Here is a 22,763-nt window from a genome sequence, read left to right on the forward strand (position 1 = left end):
AAAGGAGATATTTTCAGATTTTTTTTTCCTTAGGAATCATGCTATCTTTGTATCTGGCTTTATATGTGATAGAAATAGACTTATTTAATTACCATATTAGAAATGGAAGTTCTTTAGGTATAATGAATAAGTTACAGTTATTTCCAAACCATGTGCTACCATTTGACAGCTATACATGCGCTCTATAGTAGCTCAGCTTACAGGTAAATATCATGGTATATAAACATGGGTCATTGCGATACTTATACAGCCTGGGATTTAGGTTATTACCATTTAAAAGTAATGGTATGGGTAACAGTGGAGAACCTTTTTGTATTGTCTTTTAGGTAAGTGGGAGGTAGATGAAATGAAGGACACAAAGCTTCCAGGTGATAAAGGACTTATACTGATGTCTCGGGCCAAGCATCATGCCATCTCTGCTAAACTGAACAAGCCCTTCCTGTTTGATACTAAGCCTCTCATTGTTCAGTAAGTTCAGTGACTTCTTGATAGAGTTATTTAGAAACTGTAATCTCAGTTGATGATTTAAAATTTAACATGCACTAAAAAACCCATGAATTGTTTATAGTAGGAATTTTGTGTAAATTATAGTAGGAATTTTGTGTAAATTCGAACATGTTGAGTGGTTTGTTTTTAACTGCTTAGCAAGTTACTTCAAAACAGTCTTGATTGTTTACCCTCTTGATAGCAAGCAAATGTCTGGAATTTGCATTAAGGATTAATTTTTTTTTAATGATTGAGTGGCCACATGAAAACAGTAAAGGATCAAATCCTTTGTGTGGAGCTAATCATATGACCTGTGATAAAACTTGACCAGGCTGGGGATAAATCAATTAGGAAATTCTTCAAAATGTCAAGGAAATTTTTTGCTTTTTCTCTCTGAAACTAGGTATGAGGTTAATTTTCAGAATGGAATAGAGTGTGGTGGAGCCTATGTGAAGCTGCTTTCCAAGACCTCAGAACTCAACTTGGTAGGTACTCTGTCTGCTTATATAAAATGTGTTTTAAGAGCTCAGTGGTAGGGTAGGGGCCTACCATAGGGCCCTGGGTTCAATTTCCATCATTTTAAAAAAAAGAGAAAAGTTTATAAGACCTCTGAAAATAAAGGCTGTTCTGCTGTTGAGGCATGGAGGCTTGATACTGATGGACTTGTGACTTGAAAAGGTGACTATTGAAGCTCTAGCTGTATTTTATCTCTGGTTTATTAACTGGAATCTTTAGGGGTTGTTTGTTTGTTTGTTTGTTTGTTTTGTGGTTTTATTTTATTTTGACACAGGGTCTCGCTGTGTATCCCTGGCAGGTTTGGAACTTTCTGTGTAGACATAGCAGGCCTTGAACTCTCACAGAGATCCATCTGCCTCTCCCTTAGGGATTAAAGCCATGTCCTGGCAATTTTCTGTTTTCTCACAATTATTTCTTGTTTTTGAAAGAAACTTAAATGCATGTAACTTTGTTTTCTTAAGCATTTTAATATTTGTGGTGATTGCTAGTTTTATTTTTCATTTTTATTGGAAAAAGCTCTGTAAAACCTTGAGGTTTTCTTTAATAGGCTAATTTGTATGGAGGTTTTTTTTTTATGTTTTTAGTGCATTGGTGTTTTACCTGTATGAAGGTGTCAAATCATTGAGTTGGATTACAGACAGTTGTGAGATGCTACATGGGTGCTGGGAATTGAACCTGTATTCTGGAAGAGCAGCCGGTGCTCTTCACCTCTAAGCCATCTCTCTGCCCCTTGTATGGAGTTTTATGATGAGGAAGTATTATATACTTTTCAAAGATTGCTTTTTGAATTTTTTGACTAGAGTTATTAAAGCACTCCACCTTTGTGTCTTAAGGATCAGTTCCACGACAAGACTCCCTATACTATTATGTTTGGTCCAGATAAATGTGGAGAGGACTACAAACTGCACTTCATCTTTCGCCACAAAAACCCCAAGACAGGTGTATATGAAGAAAAGCATGCTAAGAGGCCAGATGCAGATCTGAAGACCTATTTCACTGACAAGAAAACACACCTTTACACATTAAGTAAGAAAAACCAGCTGTTTGGGGGGTATAAGACATTGTATACTTATCATCTGGTTAATGTGAAGTGTGCAGACTTGAAGAATACTGATGCTTACAATTAAGCCGTTTCTGTATAAAAAGTCTTTGGGAAAGACCCTGTCTATTACCTTCCAATGAAAGTGGATAACAGACTATGCTCCCACTCACCAGGAAACTACTAAACTGCTTATGGGCTCAAAGGAGAATTTGGAGAGGAGAAAATGTATGGTGACTGAGAAGGTCTCGATGTCATGTGTGTAAATTAACAACTTACACAGTCACAGGGTTAGTACAGAGAGAAAATATGTGCTAATACCAGAAATATGAAAGACTATGCTGAGGGTCCCAGTCCAGTGTGCTGAGAAGGAAAAAAATGAGGTCAGTTTTAGAGAGCTCCCTTCATGGGTACTGGCCAGAGTGTGGGAGTGTTCACTTACATGGTCTGTGTTAGAATGGAAGTTTCCAGTTGTACCTGAAATTGCACTAGAACTGCTAATGACTGAAAACTTCCCAAATTATTACATTAAAATTATAATGAAATACTAGTTTTCCAATATTTAATACCTGTAGGTGAGCTAGTTTCTTTTTCATATGTAGTGTGTTGCATGTAAGCATTTGAACTACAAAGTTGTAGAGCAGATTGTCTTCTGTTCTTTTATATAGCAATAGGAGTTAAGATTTCTTCACTACATCAATCAACAAGTTATGATGTTTTTACAATCTGAGAAAAATTTTTTGTTTTTGGTTTTTGAGACAGTATTTTCCTGTGGACCCCAGGCTGTCCTAAAATTCAGAGATCCTCCTGCCTCTCCCTCCCAAATACTGCTCTTAACCACTGAGCCATTTTTCTGGATTCTATCATCGAAGACCTTTGTGGGTTGTGGTTGTTTGTTTTCTCTCCAGCCCTAATGTGGGTTATTGGAATCTAATTGGGATTGTATAGCAAGCGCCTTTATATGCTGATCTGTCATTTCACCAGCCCTTTCTTCCTTCTTTTCTTTCCTTCCTTCCTTTATTTCTTTTTGTTGTGGTTGTTTTGAGACAGTGTTTCACTCTGCAGCTCTAGCTGTCTGCGAACTCATTATGTAGACCAGCTTACCCTCAGACTCACAGAGATCCAACTGTCTCTGCCTCCCAAGTGTTAGGATTAAAGGCACATGCTATTACACCTGGCCTTTTTTTTTGGAGGGGGGGTTGTTGCTCAGACTGACCTCAGACTTCCTGGGTAGCTGAGAATGACTTTGATGACCCTGCTTATCACCCAGGTGCTAAGATCACAGAAATGTGCCACCATGCCCAACAAGTTTTTTTTGTTTGCTTTTTTGGTTTTTTTTTTATTATTATTTTTTGAGACAGGGTCTTGCTACATAACCTATCCTAGCCTCAAACCTGGGTTGTCTAGCATGTGCTTGTCTTAGAGAAATGCACTACCACGTCTGGCCTAATGTCATAAAATTTCCAACTTTTTAAGTTTTAATTTTATGTATATGGGTGTTTTGCCTGTGTGTATGTATGTGCATCGTGTGCATGCTGTGCCCTCAGAGCTCAAAAGAGGGTGTTGACTAGACCTGGAACTGAAGTTACAGTGTGAGCTACCTTACTATGTGGGTGTTATGAACCAAACCTGGATCCTTTGGAAGAGCAACCCAAGTTTTTATCCACTGAACCATCATCTCTCCAGCCCCTTACTTATTTCTATTAGTTATTATTTAGTTATTATTTATGTGTATGGGTGTTTTTCCTCAATGCATGTTTATGCACCATATGTGTGCTTAGTGCCCATAGAAACCAGAAAATGTTGTCATATCCTTTGCTACTGAAGTTATAGAACGTTGTGAGCAGCCATGTAGCTATTGGAGTTAAATGCTGGTCCACTGGAAGAGCAGTGAGAGCTCTCTTAACCTCTGAACTATTAATCCAGCTCTTTTACTTTAATAGTTAAATAATAATAATTACTATTATTATTAAATTGTTAAATAAATACTAGACAAGCATTCTTACCCTGAGCTCTTTGTCCATGACTACTCACTGGTTCTTTCTCTAGAAGACATGATCTGTTGGGTTGGATCGATGGGAATGTTGGGATGAGTGGTTAAGTCAACTTTTTAATTGCATTTAAACTTCTTTTCAGTCTTGAACCCAGACAATAGTTTTGAAATATTAGTTGACCAGTCTGTTGTGAACAGTGGAAATCTGCTAAACGACATGACTCCTGCTGTAAACCCATCACGTGAAATTGAGGACCCAGAAGACCGGAAGCCTGAGGATTGGGATGAAAGGCCCAAAATACCAGATCCAGATGCTGTCAAGCCAGATGACTGGTAAATCTTGGCGCTCCGTCATTGAGTATTAGCAAATAGTTTGTGTATTCCACATAGCTTGAACATCTAAATGTTGGTTGAATGAAATCTGAGTATTCAGGAGGCTAAGGCAGAAGTAATATTGTAAGGTGAAGCTGTAGTTGTCTCCCTGCAGTGGCAGAGAGAGAACAAAACACAATATACAATAAACCCATGTGGGCGTTTATTGATAGGGAGGTGAAGGGGAGGTGTGACACTAAACTAGAAGTGGTGAGTAAGAGTGAGGGGCAGGTGGAACTTGCTTGTAAGGGACCCTTTGTGCATGCATACAGATCCCTATGCAGCCACATGACGTAGCCACGCAATGCATGACAGCTGTAGGGCCCCTGGGCTAGGTATTTGCCTAAATGCCAGTGGACACATCCTGCAAACTGACAGAAGGCAGGCCAATATAATGCCTGGATCCTAACAGAAGCTAGTTTGGACTACAAAGTAAGACCTTGTGTCCAGTTGCAAGAAGAGAAGGGGGAATTTATGTAATTATTATGGGGAGGAGAGTACCAATTACTGTGGTGGGAAAGAACCCAGTAGTGATAATATAAATTATCTCACCATTTTATAAACTACAGGATGCTAAAATTGTTGTGGTTTCTTTGCTCTGACAGTTGGCTTGTGGCAGTCTCTTGATCCAGCCATTCCAGTGCTTCTTTCCTACTGTTTTTTACTGAGTTCTTGTCCTAGGGATTGAACCCAGGGTCTTCACATACTTACTAAATGTGTGCTGTGTTACTGAGTGATACTCTACTACATCCACATGTAAAGCTAACATTCTGAATTTTTTAATTGATATTTTTTGTGTGTGTACATTGATGCTTTGCCTGCATGCATGTCTGTATGAAGGTGTCAGGTTCCCTAGAATTGAAGGTACAATTAAAGATACAGACAGTTTTGAGCTGCTTTGTGGGTGCTGGGAATTGAACCCGGGTCTTCTGGAAAAACAGCCAATGTTCTTAACCAATGAGCCATCTCTCCAGCTCTCATGTGTTTTTTCTTTTCTTTTCTTTTCTTTTTCTTTTTTTTTTTTTTTTTTTTGCTTTTTGAGTATTTTGTGTTTGTTCGTTTAATAAAATATTTCTTGAAATTTATTTTTGAGACAGAATCTTATCATATAACCCTAGCTGACCTGGAACCTACTGTGTAGACCAGGATAGCCTCAAACTAACAGGGATCTATCTGCCTCCCAAGTGCTCGATTATAGGTGTGCACAACCACACCCAGCTAATTTTAAATTTGTGTTTATTTGTATGTTGAGCATCTTTTCCTCTGATTCTTGATTATTCCTATAGTTCCAGTAAAGAAATGTCTACATGATCTTTGACTGCTGTTTTCAGTTGAGTTTCAGTAGGTTCAGATGCATGATTTACAAATATTTTCTAGGTTGAATTAGTTCAGTTTTCTAAGAGACAACATTGACTGCTTTGCGTCTCTAATCAGCGTTGTCATAGCTGGTGTTTTCTGTTTTGTTTAAGGGATGAGGATGCCCCTGCTAAAATTCCAGATGAAGAGGCCACAAAGCCTGAAGGCTGGCTAGATGATGAGCCTGAATATATCCCAGACCCCGATGCGGACAAACCAGAGGACTGGTGAGCACTGGAGTTTGCTTTTAGAATAACCTGTTGTTTTGTTTTAAATTAAAAGCAATAGCTATGGACGTGATGTTGTAAACCTTTGATCACAGCACTGGGGAGGCAGAGGCAGGCAGATATCGATGAGATTTGAGGCCAGCCAGGGTTGTCTGTTATACCTAGAATCCTTCTGTCTTGGAAAAACATGAGTAAATAAATAAAATGATAAATACGCACGCGCACACACACACACACAAGGAAGCAAGGGAAAAGAACCCAGGTGTGTTGGTGCACACTTTAATCTCAGCACTCAGAAGCAGTCAGAGCTTTGAGTTCAAGGCCAGCCTGATCTACAGAGAATTCCTCAACAGCCAGGACTACACAGAAAAATCCTGTCTCAACCTCCCTATCCCACCCCCAAAAGGCAATAAGTACAGCCAAATACCCAAGTTTATTAGAGACCTACAAACTACTAAATTTCATTGTGTAAAAACAAGATTGATCTTTTATGAAACATTATTGCTACTGGAAATGAGAAATGAGGTACTGTTCTGTAGTTTGCTGCTCTTACAGCTCCAGCAGCATCTTGAGAGCATAGGGCTGGCTCTTCGCTTGTAACTTGTTTTACGTCCACAGGGATGAGGATATGGATGGAGAGTGGGAGGCTCCTCAGATTGCCAACCCTAAATGTGAGTCAGCCCCTGGGTGTGGTGTCTGGCAGCGACCTGTGATTGACAACCCCAATTATAAGGGTAAATGGAAACCTCCCATGATTGACAATCCTAACTACCAGGTTTGTGCCTCTTGATGATTTAGTTGTTTTTATTAATTTGTTTCTATCTGGGTAGAAACTTGAGCAGTAGTGAAGATAGCAGGTTTGATGATTATATTCAAGATGTTGAATCAAGAAGAGAAAGTCAATATGAGAGATTTATATAATAGGCTAAACATAAAACCTAAAACAGCAGAGAAAAGTGTTCACAATTGCTATGTAACTTTTGTTTAAAAATGAAAATAGAAGCCAAGCAGAGGTGGTACATGCCTTTAATACCTTTAATCCCAGCATTTGCGGAGGCAGAGGCAGAAACCTTGCCTTGAAAAACCATAAACAAACAAATAAATGAATGAATGAATAAGTGTGGGGTAGAAGAACTTACATGCCCTATTGTCAAGTGTCAGGGTTGCTTCAACCACAGGATCCAGATGTTAGAATGGCTATAAGGGAATTGTGATGGGAGTTAGATCTTGCCGTGTAAAGTCAGCTCATTGCTTGGTCTCATTGGTTTTCTTCACCTGCCAAAAGACAGATGGCACGTGAAGTGATTGGAATATGTATAGTGCAGTTGTGAAGCCTCAGCTGTTTTCTGGGAATGTATCTATTCAGATTTTTATTTGGCTTTAGTTTCCAAGCAAAGAAAACTATAATCATTCATTTCCACTTAGACTTTAAGATGTAGCTAGCTACACGCGCTGCCTTTGAGCCCCCGGCGCCACGTGGCGCCTGGGTTACGCTGCGGCGCCATATCATTGCTAGCACATAACTGGGGCCGCCTGCCCATCGCGGGCGGTCCTTTTAACTGCTAGCTACAGATAGATTTAAGAAAAGAAAAGAAAAGAAAAAAGATGTAGCTAGCTACATCTGTATACGTATACTGTGTGTGCTTTTCTATTGTAAAAATGTTTTTAGTTGTACATTTAGATAACCAAGATGAAATAAAAATTGTACTTGGGCTTGCCATTTAGATGTCTGGATATGTCAGTACATGCCTATAATTCTAACACTTGGTTATCGGTATGAGGACCAGGAGTTGAAGGTTGACTTCAGCTATAATTAGGAGAATCAGGAGTAGTTTGAGGCTGTCCTGGGCTTTGTGAAACCTTATTTAACAAAACCAAACCAAATTGACATTTAACAATTATTCTGTAGACAGCCACCTGGTGGGTTGTTTTGTTGAGGATTAGTATTGAGACCGAATCCAGTGTCTCAAGCATGCTAGGCAAGCTCTGTACCTCTGAACCACATCCCTAGCCATCACTGTTTGAGAGTCATCACAGCTAAAATCATTGTTACACATGTGTCAGGATGTTTGTAGTCAGTACTTTTTTAGTTATTATTTAGAGGTAAATTACAGTTGAAGTCTATAAATTTTATTTTAAATCACCTCTGGGAAATGGCTTTACTGACTACGTTCCACCAACACTTGATAAGGTTGGAGTGGGCTGCACAGAGCCACCATGGGTTGGTTCAGAACAAGATCTGGAGGTTGGAAATTGAGTTAGGTGGAATCCAGAGATCAGAGTATAAAAACATCATTAGCGTTTATTGTTCTGCTGTTTGTTTAAATTTGATAAAGTTAATGATTATCTCCGTTGAACATGCAAAATGAGTCTTACAGATTTTCTTTTTTATTTCTGTCTGAAATGATGTTTTGAAACTTCTTTTTTCTACCCCCCCCACCAAAAAAAAAACTACACACACAAAAACTAGGGAGTCTGGAAACCAAGGAAAATACCAAATCCAGATTTCTTTGAAGACCTGGAACCTTTTAAGATGACTCCTTTCAGTGCTATTGGCTTGGAGCTCTGGTCCATGACTTCCGACATTTTTTTTGACAACTTTATTATTAGTGGTGACCGCAGAGTAGTTGACGATTGGGCCAATGATGGGTGGGGCCTGAAGAAAGCTGCTGATGGGGCTGCTGAGGTTAGTGAATGTTTACTATTGTACATTTGTATTTGCTTCTGGGGGGAACTGGTTGTTTGGTGAAAAGCAGGGTTTTTTGTTTGTTTGTATGTTTTGTTTTGTTTTGTTTAGTATTTAGACCTGATCTATTAGTCTCATATTCTGACTTCAGAGTCCTGTATGTATGTGCAGTGTGTGTGCGTGTTTACCATTTAAGTATGCTTTAGTGCATTAACATTGCTGAATCTTAGTTTACTCCTTGTATGGAATTTTCAAGTAACTAATAGTGTGACTGAGCTGGGATTTGAAGGGCCAAAGAGCTGGTATGAAGACAGTACATTCTTCATCTCTGTTTCTTAAGAGACCTTTTTGCGGTTATTGCAAGCCACCTTTTGCTGTGTCTATGAAGGTGAAACCTCATGATGGCAAGACAGGAAAATGGGGGCTTTTTTCTATTTTCCTTATGTGTATCTTAGTTTGACTTTGAAAAGGAAACAATTTAAGTTGCACACCATGCCTTGAGTAAACATGGAACAATCAGTCTAGCCTGTATTTGGTATCAAAAGCCAGTTCTCTGAATTACTGTTTTGTTTTTCAGCCAGGTGTAGTGGGGCAGATGCTGGAAGCAGCTGAAGAGCGTCCATGGCTATGGGTGGTCTACATTCTGACTGTAGCTTTGCCAGTGTTCCTTGTGATCCTCTTCTGTTGTTCTGGAAAGGTAGGATGCCTCTTTAGAGCTACTTTTAGAATGAGCTCTTTGATGTTAATGAAAAATAACTAACATTGTATTGACTGAGATTTTCTTTAGTAGCTGTTTGATAAGTACTTGATTATTATTTTGCATTGACTTTTTTTTTTTTTTTAAAGAAAACAAGTTTACTTTTGGGTTTGAGCCAGTGGAGGTCACACTTCTATCTCTGCCAGACTTCAAAGGAGGCTGCTCTAGCACAGGTCCTCTGACCACCTTAAATAACAATAAAAAAAGTAAAATAGAAACCTTTATTTAAAATTAAAACAAACTCTTGAGTGTGACAAACAACAGCATTCAACTCAAAATAGCACCCTACTAATGGGGTGAGCATTTTATTCTGCACAATCAGGACATATAGGCAAACCTGGGATAGGATGTAGGGACACTGGGCAGGGCTGGCATTTAGTCCTCCTTGCCTGGCTCCCCTCTCTCGCAAGTAGACCATGGTTGTATTGACTTGTAAAAGCTTAGCCACCATTTCTCAGTGCCCATTGTGCTCAGACAACAGAGTTTGTCACTCTGTTCTACTGTTCTTAATGTTCCTTTTAGAGAAAAAAGGAACAACTTAGATATGAGATCAGCCTTCTGGGCACGATGTTTTTCTCCTGATGTTATTTTATTCTTTTTGTTATTTGACCTGTAGTTATTCATGCTTTTCTCCCTCCGTGCTTTCACTCTCTCAAAGCAATGCTTCTTCAAACTGTACATGCAGATTTTAAAGCTTCAGTATTTTTATTATTCAGACCTTGTTACACACTGTTTTGTAACTTAGGATTGGACCTGTATATATGGCACTCTGTCAGATTCAAAGGTCTCTTTCCAACCTTACCTTCACCACTCTTGGGAGTATCTGTGTCTGGAGTCAACTCGACAAGCTAGGCCTGGACTTCCTGCCTGAACTTTTGTTCTTAATTGTTTATTTTGGTACCGCTCTCGCTCTGCTTCCCTCATTTTCCCTCCGATAAAAAAAATAAATTAGAATTGTATCTTTCACGTTTCTGCATATCTACCCTGTACACAGCCTTGGACATATTTTGCCCACAGACATTTAGGAATTGAGGGGTAATACATTTGTGACGACATAAACATGGTTCTTGCACTTCGTAACATTTCAGAAACAGTCCAGTGCTATGGAGTACAAGAAGACAGATGCTCCCCAGCCAGATGTGAAGGAGGAAGAAGGGAAGGAAGAAGAGAAGAACAAGGGGGATGAAGAGGAAGAAGAAGAGAAACTTGGTGAGTGGTGCCGAGAACTCTGTCCTAAATCCTGACTAACAAAACATGTTTCAGGAAAGATGTTTTTATGCTCATTATTGTCAAAGCCAGATGTGAAGGTTTGTTCATTTGTTTTATTTTCTGTCTTAGAAGAGAAACAGAAAAGTGATGCTGAAGAAGATGGTGGCAGTGGCAGTCAAGATGAGGAAGATAGAAAACCTACAGCAGAGGTAAAGGGGGCTAATACCTCCAGCCATGTAAGCTGAGAGTATATTTATTAAGTGGGTTTTTTAAAATTAGTGTGGGGGGTGTATGTGAGTGCGAGTGCTTGAAGATGCCAGAGGATTTTATTTGATCTCAAAAGGTATTTTTCTGTGTGGAAACTTTATTTTATTTGCTTGTTTGTTTGTTTGTAATATGTAGAAGTTGGGAGAGAAAAATATGCTTTTTGAGAGGGGAGTATTGAGTTTAACAGTCCTGTGACATTTATGTCTCCTCGGTGTTTCCTTCGGTGTTTCCTTAAAGGTATTTCTTGCATACCACTACGTTTTAAACTTTTTGAGATAGGGTTTCATATAGCCCATGCTGACATTGAACTCTGTAATCAAGGATAATACTGAACTTCTGACCTTTCTTCCTTCATGTCTGGTATTGTTGGTGCATGTTCCACCCTACTTATTTTATGTGGTACTGTAGGTGCTCTTAAGAGCATCTGGGTTCAGTTGTTGGCACTTACATGGTGGCTCACAACTGTCTGAATCTAGTGCCCTCTTCTGGCTCCAAGGGTATGCAGTGTGGATACACATCCAGGCAAATACTCATAATATAAGAACAAATAATGCCCCTCCCAAATGAATGAAATTGTTGATAGGTTTGAGAAAAGTACATGCTTTTGGAAAAAAGTCTAAAATTGGATGATGTCTATAATCCCACTACCTAAACCAGTATACTTTTCCTCCTGTTTTTCCCCAATTGTGAGTTAAATGGTTATGGAAATTTGGCAAAAAGTTTGTTTTTAAATATGCTAATTATATGGTGAACTTCTCTTCTTTTCATCTAAATAGGAGGATGAAATTTTGAACAGATCACCAAGAAACAGAAAGCCACGAAGAGAGTGAAACAATCTTAAGAACTTGATCTGTGATATCCTCCCTCCCTTCCCCCTGCAAGTATGGTCCTAGGAGAAGGGCCTGGTATACCTTAGGTGGGAACTCAGAAAACCTCAAGATGCCACCATCTACAGGTTCCAGTGGATACTAGTCTGTAATTTTAAACATCTAGCAGTAAATAATTGCAGTTGTAAAGGACCCTATTTCTGTAGAAAAGAACATTTAACATAATAATGGTTGTGAAATGTAACATGAAGCAACTAACTTGTGTTTTTGTTTTGATGTTTTTAAAATCTTTGGGTTTCTCCCTCCCCTTGTTTTCTTTTTTTCTGTTTTTTTTTTTTTGATAGAATTTTTGCCAGTTTAAAATCTTGGCTTAATTTAATATATTAATCTGTTCATGCAGAAATAACACCAACATTAGGAATGCTAGGGGGAATGGATTGCAGTTTTTATAACAATTTTTTTTAAGTTTGGTATTAAAGCATTCACGTGTCTTTCTGTCCCTAAAATTGTAATCACGTTCAAGTGTAGTCATTTGTGATTATAATCTTGTTTTGTGTGCTTCCATTACTTAATTCCTCCTAAGGATATAAGAGAGGAATTGGATGGAAGCCCAAATTTATATCAAAGTTCCCTTTAAGTTGTATTGAATAGACCCAAAAAGAACTAAAAGGAGACTTTTCACTTGGTGTTGGTCAGATCATAAAGTGCAGTGTTGTGTTGTCCTTGCGACTGCTCCATTCACAGACAGCTTTGCAGAGGAGAGGAGCTGGCTTAATGCGGCAGTTCACACTGTACTTCCCACACAGGAGGCCAGACAGCGTGTGACCTCTGGAACTCAAGGCTTTTTAAGGAATGCTGGTGGTGCCTCAGTAGACAATTTCATCACTTGTTCCACTGTGTTGACACTGTTTTCCTCACGGGTCTCCTCAGTCCCCAGCTTTCTCTGCTATGCATTTTCTTCACAGTGCAGCTTGCAGTTCGTTGCTGAAAATTATAAGCTCCTGCATAGTGTTAGCTTTACTGTGATTACATCTGTTTCTTATTTTAAGCAGGCCCATACCTTTCCAGGGTCCAACTACAGGATAGATTACAGACTTCATTAGTGTCTATTTCTTTTACTCTGTGTAGACTTTAGAAAGTCTAATCCAGAGGTGGGCCAATTCAGAATTAACTGTAATTGAACATAGGCTAAAAGTGTTTATGGGAGAATTGACACATAGCATGAGTTATTTGACTTTTGTAGGATATTTAAAATCTTCATTTGCAGTTCATGTAACAGTTGTGTCTTAAAATTCACACAATAAAGCAGTCCTGTTCAAAATTTTTTTTTATTGTGGCTTGAAGAATTTTTTAAAGTGAATTTAGAGTTGTTTTTCATGTGGAATGCAGATGGGTGCTAGAAGAGCCTCTCCCGCATCACTATAGTGTGATGATAATATTATTATACCACACTGAAATGTATTCAGAAACAGATGTTTCAAGTTTATTCTTTCTCCAGAGGCGTTCCAATTGTACCGATGATACTGTTCCTTGCACTGAATATATATAAACACTCCACAGTGTTTATATTGGGGAGATACTGGGAAAGAAAATATATTTGTAATGGATGAAGGCTGTGTTATTTGTTGTCTTTTTAAACACTGGTTCATTTCATTTCTTTTGAGGGTGGAATGCATTTTTCTTGCTGTTCAGTGCTTTATCCCCATCTGTTGTTTGTGGTCACGGTACCATAGCTATGTAGCAGATGTTACCAAATTGTATAGAGTGAAATAAACAGTTACTAGCAAGAAATGAATACATGTCTGCAGGTTTCTCCTTGTAGCAAACATGGCGATGATTGCTTTTTAGAAATCTGTTTATCTGTTTAGTCATTCCGCATTGACATGTTTCATACCTACTTTATTTCACCCAGGCTGTAAAATGACAGATTTCTTTTATATCATTGGTGGTGTCATTGCCTTTCTGGGACCCTCTTGCTCCTTAAGTGTCTGACACATTAATGAATGACCAGCAGTCATCTTACAAAAAGCTTACTGGACTGGTGTTATATAGCTCAGTAGGTAGAACTGTCAAGCATGCGCAAAGCGCCATAGGTTTTATTCTCTGGCACTGAATAAAAATAATAACAATAAACTCTTACATTCTGATATTCTATGCTGGATTCCTTGTTGCATTGTTGTAAAATGCCCATGTCTTAAGCTGTGGTCTTCTGTTTCTTGTCCACAAAGTACTCTTCACTTTCACATTGTTGTGTTACTACATGGTGTTACATTAAAGCCCTGTAAGTCTGCTTTTGAGTGGACTTCATGATAAACTTAGATGTGTTTTACTGTTTGAATATGGTTTGATCTTTCATTGGCTATTATAGAAGAGTTTAGTTCAGTCTTGTATTTAACTTCCTCTGTCCAGTAATGGTTTAGTCATATCATTGTGTAAAATGGACAACAGTTCAAACACAGAGCCTTTTTTATGTTTTTTTTCTTTCAGTGCTGAGATTTGAACTGCTGTGTTACCACTGAACTATATCCTCTCCTTCTAAGATAATTTTTAAGATGCATGGAAACTATTTTCATGTTTTTATTAGAAAATAACCTTTGTGCCAGTTGCGGTGGCATACACCTTTAGTCCCAGCGTTGGGGAGACAAGAGGCAGGCAGATCTCTATGAGTTCAAGGCCAGCCTGCTCTACACCAGGACAGCTAGGTCTGTTAGACAGAGAAATCCTGTCTTGAAAAACTAAAAAGGGTGGGGGGATAATCTTTGCTTTGGCTCGATATTTGAGATTATTGAAAGTCATACTGAAGATATTTTGTGTTTTTTAAGGTTTTAGATCGCTTCCTGAATTGATACATTATACATAGTGTATGTAGTGCTTCTGACAACTTCGTATTTCTAGCTGGTCATAATGGTGCACCCTGTAATCCCAGCCCTCAGAATGCAGAAGCAGAATAAGTAAGGTCAGCGACAATTCTTTAAGGCCAATCTGGGGTACTTGACACGTCTCAAAATTTCATGACTGGGTGTGTAGTAAGTGGTAATGGCGTTGTATGCTTAATGCCCTGGATTCAACCCTACAGCACTGCACACAGAAAGTTAAAAGATTGCTTGTTTAACTTGATTGTTATTGGAATGTTTGGGTACTGCTAAGAAGCAGGACACCATTTACTTTTGTGGCCCACTTCCTTTACCATAAAACTTAAAATTCCTGTTTTTCTACTACATTTGGCTGTTAGCTTTTTAAAATAAAGCTTTCATGAACCCTTGTAAGAGGTTAAGAGTAACGTGTTTGAGCTGGTGGTGTCATCTAGTGCACAGCCTCGCAGCATCTGTGGCAGACAATATCCATTAAGAGTATTTTTTGGTCTTTTCCCGGCTTGCTTCCTTCGCCCATTTGCTTGCTAGTTGCATCACTGGAACCTAGTGTCTTTGGGTTGGAGTTTGAGTCACTCAGTTTTATATACCGATCGGTTTTAAGTGTAAGCCCCTGGGGATCGAATTAACTCCGGTTTCCGCTAGTGAGGCTGAGGACTGCTTCGCGCTCCCCCTCCCTCCAAATTATGAAATTTTGCTGACAGTAACAATGATTCCTAATAGATCTGCCAGCTATAATGGGGGAAACCTCTACTAGGCCACTCAAACAATTATGGAGCTGCATGTAAGGAATTAGGTCAGAAATGGATGACCTCGGAATAGTGTGGGCAGACTGAAAATGTAGACCGCTTTGGGTATCTGGGTCTGGCGACTTCCACCACACGGATTTACCCCGCTTTCCTCGCGAACCCGGAAGAGACTGCCTTCAGGAGGCGGTGTTGAGAAAACGTGGCTCCTCTTGGATAGGCTGCTGTCAGTCACAAGTCTACTCTCCAGCATTGAGCCCGCCTCGGGGCTTCCCTTCCCTTCTCGCCTGAGTGTTCAGTTTAAATACCCGATCTTCCCTAACGTGCTCGTCACCCCCGCCCTCGGGCAGCGGGTTTCGTCTGGTTGGACAAAGCGCTGTCCATCAGCAGTGACGCAGGATTCGCCGGCCCAGACCCCGCCCTCTTCCGAAAGCCCCGAAAACAATTTTAAGATGGCGGCGGCAGCGGCGCGGAAAACAATGGGGCAGGGGTGCCGGGGACAGGCCAAGGCCTGAGGCGGGCGGCGTGCGCTGGCCTGGAGTCGGGCCGAGCGGGGTCGGAGGAAGACCCACCGCCGCGCCCGAACCCGCTACACCGCCCGCCGGGGCATGGCGCGGCCGTGAGGCGGACCGGGGCCGCCAGAAGCGGAGGAGCCAGAAGTGCCAGCCGGCGCCGAGAGGCTCGGGCCCGGCCCGCGCCGCCCGCGGCCCATGGTGCTGCCCACCTGCCCCATGGCGGAGTTCGCGCTGCCCCGGCACAGCGCGGTCATGGAGCGCCTCCGCCGGCGCATCGAGCTGTGCCGGCGCCACCACAGCACCTGTGAGGCCCGCTACGAGGCCGTGTCTCCCGAGCGCCTGGAGCTCGAACGCCAGCACACCTTCGCCCTGCACCAGCGCTGCATCCAGGCCAAGGCCAAGCGCGCCGGCAAGCACCGGCAGCCGCCCGCCGCCGCCCCGGCCCCGGCATCCGCTCCGGCCCCCGCCCCGGCCCCAGCGGCCGCGCGCCTGGACGCAGCCGACGGCCCGGAGCACGGCCGCCCGGTTGCGGTGAGTACTGTAGACTCCTGCCGCATCAACCCTTTCTGCCGAAAACGCTTCTCCCGGCGCGGATCGTGCCTCGGGGAAACTTCCCCGGGCGTCCCCACTTCTGGGTCTGGGTCCTGGGAGGAGGCTAACATGGCAGGGAGCTGGGCGCTTGTCATCTTCGGGAAGTGGCATTGCGGTGTACTTTGGGAAAACGTTACTACGGTGGGGACTTTTGAGTGAAGTTCGGGGCCGGAAAGGCAGAACTTTAGTTGCTGATAAGCTTTTCTCCCAAACTTGATTGCCGACTGTTGAGAACTTCATCTTTAACCAGACCCGCGTTGGAGGTGCCTACGATGTAGGGCGTTCTGGCACAGTAGGCCTGGCCTCCTTTAATCTGCAAATGTTGATTGGATCCTTAACTCTGTGGAAGGTCGGAGCTGTAGGCAGGCTTAGAGCTTTAATATGGAAATAAGTCGCCCTTCAGTTGACAGTACCCTACGGCTTTCGAATGGCAAATTGAAAAGCTTTTGGAAGCTTCAGTAAGCTATATGGTCTGCTCATTGAGTTGCATAAGAAGTATTACTTTTTTAGGGGACCCTGGAATTTTGTGAAAACGAGAGTCTTGCTATACTATTGACAGTTCCAATTTTAACCTGCTAAACCTTTTTAAAAATCTCTGATAATATTAATAGTTGTTGAACGGGGGAAATAACGTTAGTTGTTAGTTGTGGCCTTTGGTTTTTTAGTAGCTGATCCTGAGATTTGTTAGTTAGAGGTGTTGCCTCCCTGAAAAGGGAAACCTGGGGGGGGGGCTAATAAATTCTTGGTAATTTAAAAGTAAAAGTTTACAACACTTAAATTGTTCTTTAATTCTAATTCATGTCTTTATTGTCTCTCACTTGGCCCATTGTAATACTTTTTCCTGGGTGATTGTAAAACTGGTGTTAGACTTTCAGTCACTTAATACCCTTCCTCTTGAAATGTTAGAAACCTTTCTGTTGCTGGAAGGGAGGAAGTTTAGTCTCTGGTTGGCTTTTGGGACCAGTCTGACCTAACCTTTCTTTCCATATCCCCCACAGAATTACTGTTTTCAGTCTTTCCCACATTCATTTGCTGCTGGACTAGAAGGCTGATCCCTGGCTTCTGACCCAGCTGGGCAAGGCTGTTTGTCCCCACTTTTCTCACCTGTAAACCAAGGCTGTGCTGGGCTCCTTATGAGGTTGCTTGGAGGAGTCAGATGAGTATGAGGTCAGGTGTTCATGCCCAGAGGCCGGCAGGAAGGAGAAATGAGTGTGGATGTAGGGAATGTCACAAGCTGAAAGATGGCTGGCAGGGTCTCAGGCTCCACAGAGCCCTTCCCAGCCCACCAGAACCTCCTCTGTCAGTAGTTATGAAATATACCTCTGCTGTTTGTTTTCAGCATAGGCTCCTATTATTTCAGCCACCCTGTGTCCTGCCAGGTAGACTGTATGCTTTTGGAGTCCATAAATATTTTAGGCTTTCTGTATATTTGTTGAGTGATTGATAATGAACTTGGTTGTGTTTTACCCAAAATGACTTAACTGAATGAGCTGTCTTTTCTAACAAGTCTTGAAGGAAAGATTTCCCCAACTCTTCCCCCAGTCCCTCCTGGGAATTGGGCCTAGGACTTTGTACTTACTAGGTGTTTTTAGTCAGGGTTTCTATTGCTGTGAAGAGACACCATGATCATGACAACTCTTTAAAGAAAAACGTTTAATTGGGACTGGCTTACAGTTCAGAGGTTTAGTCCAGTATCATCATGGCAGGAAGCATGGCAGCATGCAGGCAGACATGGCTGGTGCTGGAGAGGTAGCTGAGAGTTCTACATCTGAATTGGCAGACAGCAGGAAGTGAGTGACACTGGGCCTGGCTTGAGGATCTAAAGCCCCAAAGCCTACCCCTAGTGACACACTTCCTCCATCAGGGCCTCTCCTAATCCAAACTAATAGTGCCAAATAAACCTATGGGGGCATTTTCATCAAGCCACCATACTGTGTAAGTTCTTTACCACCAGACAACACTGCCAACCCTACAGAAAGACTCCTGAGAGTAGTGGTGGTCATCCTAATTGAAATAGATCATGAAGGCTTTAAAAAAAAAAAAAGAAAAACGTACTTTTTGGAGAGATGGCTAGCAGTTAAAAACACTGCCCTTCCAGAGGATCCAGGTTCAATTGCCAGCACCCTTGTGCCAGCTCACAACCATCTGTAACTCCAGGTCCAGGCCTTCTGCCACTCTCACACAGACATGCAGGGGGGAAAACCAATTAACATAAAAATTATTAAGTATATAATACTATAATTTTATAAATACTTGCATATATAAGCACTTGCCTTGAACACCTCCTAGAAAGATCATTAATGGTGTTTGAATTTCTGTTTAAATCTGTGGTAAAATTTTAGAATTTACATAATTTTATGTTTTTTCTGAATTGCTAGAGAAAATTTGAGTTCCCATCCAGTGTTTTTTTTGTTTTGTTGGTTTTTTTTGCTTTTTTGTTTGTTTGTTTGTTTTTTTCGAGACAGGGTTTCTTTGTAGCTTGGGAGTCTGCCCTGGACTCACTTTGTAGACCAGGCTAGCCTCAAACTCACAGAGATCTGCCTGCCTCTGCCTCCCGAGTGCACCACCACTGCCTGGCTCCCATCTAGTGTTTTTAAAAGAAATGGTAGAACTTAAATCTGGCAAGACTTGGTGGTACATGCCTGTGATCCCAGCACTCAGGAGCAGAGACAGGAGGATGGCTGCAAGTTTAAAGTGAGCTAGGCCAGCTAGGTCTATGTAGGGGAAGCCTATCTCTAAGGAAGGGTGGGAAGGGGGACACAGAAGAGATGGCTTAGCAATTAAGAGCACTTGCTTCTCTTCTAGAGAACCAGGCTTAGTTTACAGCATTCACGTGGCATCTAACCATCTGTAACTCCAGTTCCAGAAGATCTAATGCCCCCTTCTGGCCTCTGAGGATACTGGGCACGTATGTGTTGTACAGACATACATTTAGGCACAACCCTCAAAAAAATTGAATATAAAACCTTTTTTTTTTCCTGACGCTCAGTTTATCTGTGTAGCCCTGGTTGTCTTGGAACTTACTCTGTAGACCAGGCTGAAACGCAGAGATGCAGCTAATACTTCTGGCTACCAAGTGCTGGGGTTAAAGGCGTGCATCATCAAGCCTAGCTAGAAAATAAAAGTCTCAGAAGCATTTTGAGTCTGACTTACCAGTAAGTGAGGAAGTCCTTTCAGTGTGAAACCTGACCTGCCATGTCAGGTTGATGTTACCATGTTAAACCTTGACCCGAGTGTCTTCGGACTTGAAACTTTAGAGCGGATTTCTTCTTTATGGAGGAAGGACCCTTTTCACTCAGAGCTGTTCAGCCTGGGGATGGGGTCCAGAAGGTAGGTATCACTACGAAAACTGGTGTTTCCATTTTAGAAGAGAAAAGAGGCCTTGACTCTGTAGGATTTTGACTTGTAGAGCACAACTTGAATTTTCTTACTACATTTTAAAAATTTTCATGTGAGTGCCTGTGGGTGGGTAGGCGCATGCCACAGCATGCCTGTGGGAATTGGACGATAACTTGCTGAAGTTGGCTCTCCCCTCCTTATACTAAGTGGACCTCAGGGGTTGAACTCAGGTCCTCAGGTTTCGTGGCAGACACCAATACTAGCTGAGCCATCTTGACAGCTCAAGAACACAGCTTTGCAACGAGATGAAAAGAACACCTCTTATTCCTGTTTTTTGACACTTGTGTGTTTATTTGATCTCATTCATCTTTCCTGAAGGACTGTTAAATATACCCCACCCACCCACCCACTTCCAGTTTTGTCAAGCTGTTAGGCCGTCACTGCACAGCCAGAGTTCCCTAACTGGCATACCTTGTATGTGACGAGATCAGATATTGCTAGAAGTGTTCCCCTTTACTTCATGTTGTTTTTTCTTAAGATAACATACACACCCACCCAGCAAGAATGGGAACACACACGCCCTAGCAAGGACCCGACTGCTCTGCTGTGTTAGAGATGAGTCAGGAACAATACTTCAGGCTCTTTTCTATCCTGGCTTTTGAAGAATGAGCCCTGTTAGGTTTTCTTTGAAATCTGCTCTTAGAAAAAAAAATACTAGTATCCTACTTTGCTTGTTTGTTTTTGTGGGTGTTGGGAGGGGGGGTGTATGCACAGGTGGTGGTGGTTTACTACAGTTTGTGTGTGTTGGGAGGGGGTGTATGCATGGGTGATGGTGTACTGCGGTTTGAGTGTAGATAGCAAAGGACAGCTTTTAGGAGTTGGTTCTCTCCTGCCATGTGAGTTTCAAGGAACAATCGGGTTGCAAGGTTGTAGGCAAGTCTCTTTACTCGCTGAAATATCTTGCTGGTCCTAAATACTAGTATCCTAATAGCATGATTGCCTTCTTTTTATTGCTAGAGTATAGAAAATTATCCATCACTTCATAAAAACTTTCATTCTGTGAGTGAAAGTACTCTCCTATATTCGCATGGGTAGTTTATTTCTATAATAAAATGTTATAAAGGTTTATTCCAAGTTTCTCTATGGACTTTTGTTAGACTTTTGCTACTAAGTCAGGAGGAACTTACCCTCAGTGGTTCTGACAGTGATAAAATGTTAGAGTTGCTGCAGCCTGTTCACCGCTGAAGCTGCTTCTCTCCCTCAGGTAGTGATGAGCAACTCCTCTCATTTAGCTTATTTGTTTTGTTTGTTTGGTCTGGTCTGGTTTTTGTTTTTGTTTGTTTGTTTTGAGACAAGGTCTCGCTACAGACCAGACTGTCCTGGAACTCACAGAGATCCACCTGCCTTTGCCTCTTGAGTGCTGGGATTAAACGTGTGTACCACCGTGTACATTTTAACTTGTCATTAACGGGGAAGCACTACATCAGTAGTACAAAGGATACTTTGTGCAGGGCTGTGGTAGTGCACAGCTTTAATCCCAATACTTGAGAGACAGAGGCAGGAGGATCTCGAGTTTGAGGACAGCCTAGTTTACAGAGTGAGTTCCAGGACAGCCAGGGCTACTTAGGGGAAACCCTGTCTTGAAAAACAAAAAAGAGAATACTTTGCTTTGATTGACCTATCGTCACTTTTGGGCTCCAGTTGCTTTGTCATTTGTACATTGCTTCCCCTCCCAAAGCCCCACTCTTTGTTCTAAAGATTCACACTTCTCTGCTCCCAGTTACCCAGCGTGTATTGCCTAAGACTGGAAATTCACATGAGAATTACATCAGTAAATTAATTCAAAGACTACATCTTCCTGGCCTGGCAGTGGTGCGCCGCCTTTAATCCCATCACTTGGTAGGCGTAGGCAGGCCGATCACTGAGTTCAAGTCCAACCTGGGCTACAGAGAAACCCTGTCTCAAAAAGCAGAGAAACAAAAAAATTCTTTCTAAGCATGAAGAAACTACTGCACTGTGATCATGGCGGGCCGGGGCAGTCTTTTGTTTTTAAAGATGACTGATGTGGCTTCAGGATCCCATTTTCCCCCGGGGCCTCCCACCCTCTCCTGTGATAGTCATCATTTCCTTTCTCATCGAGCCTGTCCCTTTAGTTTGAAAACAAGAGCAAACACTCTGCACTCAGTCTTTTCTCTTGTGTTTCTCACTCTCCAACTCACATTCTGTGGTCGTCCTTCCCACCTGTACTTACTAGCCTACTGTTATCTGTTGTTTACCCCTCCTACTTTTTTGAAACTGTCCCCTTAAAGTACACCAAAGATGGTATTGCCAAATTCAGTGGCTTCTTAGTCATCGTTCCTGACTTCCTCCTCTGACAGACTCTTAGCTTCTGCTCTCTTCTGATTTTCTTTCCAGTTCTCACTGTGTGTGTGTGTGTGTGTGTGTGTGTGTGTGTGTGTGTGTGTGTGTCTCAGTCTCCTTCCTGTTTCCCTTAGTTCATGTAACAGTATTTGAGCTACTGTGTGGGGCAGAGTGCTGTCAGTACTAGACGTATACCAGTGAAAAGACAAATTGAAACTTAGCTGCCAAGAGAGAAAGGATCAGTAACTTTAAAAGTTAACTCTTCCTAGATGTGTTGATGTGCACTTATGAGCCCAGCTGCTCAGAAAGTTCTAAGGACGTTCTCCAGTTTGAAACCAGCCTGGGTAACTTAGTGAAACCATATTCAAAATAAATAAATGTATTTATTTATTTATAACACAGGGTCTCACTATGTAGTCGTGGTTTGCCTGGAACTCAATGGATCCACCTTCCTCTCCCTCCTGAGTGCTGGGGTTAAAGGTGTGTGCCACTACACTACCAAGATGTTCTGTTCTTATTTGGACCAAAGAGGAGGACATTGCCTTGCTGAAAGTCTTAAGAAAGAACATTCCAGATAGGCCCACCTGCACAAATTTTCTGTGTGTG

The 22,763-nt window shown here is 41.7% G+C and overlaps 2 protein-coding genes and 1 non-coding gene across 3 annotated transcripts in view; all 3 read left to right on the top strand.

Moving 5' to 3' along the window:
* The window catches only part of Canx (calnexin), a 32,555-nt gene extending 18,666 nt beyond the window's left edge, over positions 1-13,889 (top strand). The window contains exons 5-15 of the mRNA XM_048451514.3: positions 327-468; positions 890-971; positions 1,836-2,028; positions 4,178-4,367; positions 5,876-5,989; positions 6,608-6,764; positions 8,460-8,675; positions 9,253-9,372; positions 10,521-10,641; positions 10,771-10,850; positions 11,685-13,889. Coding sequence (XP_048307471.1) covers positions 327-468; positions 890-971; positions 1,836-2,028; positions 4,178-4,367; positions 5,876-5,989; positions 6,608-6,764; positions 8,460-8,675; positions 9,253-9,372; positions 10,521-10,641; positions 10,771-10,850; positions 11,685-11,738 — 1,469 coding nt within the window. The 3' untranslated portion in view covers positions 11,739-13,889. The remainder of the gene's footprint in view (positions 1-326; positions 469-889; positions 972-1,835; positions 2,029-4,177; positions 4,368-5,875; positions 5,990-6,607; positions 6,765-8,459; positions 8,676-9,252; positions 9,373-10,520; positions 10,642-10,770; positions 10,851-11,684) is intronic.
* On the top strand, positions 7,439-7,563 carry LOC125411688 (small nucleolar RNA SNORA76). Its single transcript, XR_007235382.1, has one exon. It is a non-coding gene; the product is annotated as a small nucleolar RNA SNORA76 (small nucleolar RNA).
* Positions 13,890-15,795: 1,906 nt separating the features above from the next.
* The window catches only part of Maml1 (mastermind like transcriptional coactivator 1), a 39,582-nt gene continuing 32,614 nt past the window's right edge, over positions 15,796-22,763 (top strand). The window contains exon 1 of the mRNA XM_085694894.2: positions 15,796-16,397. Coding sequence (XP_085551020.1) covers positions 16,062-16,397 — 336 coding nt within the window. The 5' untranslated portion in view covers positions 15,796-16,061. The remainder of the gene's footprint in view (positions 16,398-22,763) is intronic.

This window comes from Myodes glareolus, chromosome 9, assembly GCF_982192425.1.
Source record: "Myodes glareolus chromosome 9, mMyoGla1.1, whole genome shotgun sequence".
NCBI classification, from domain to species: Eukaryota; Metazoa; Chordata; class Mammalia; order Rodentia; family Cricetidae; genus Myodes; species Myodes glareolus.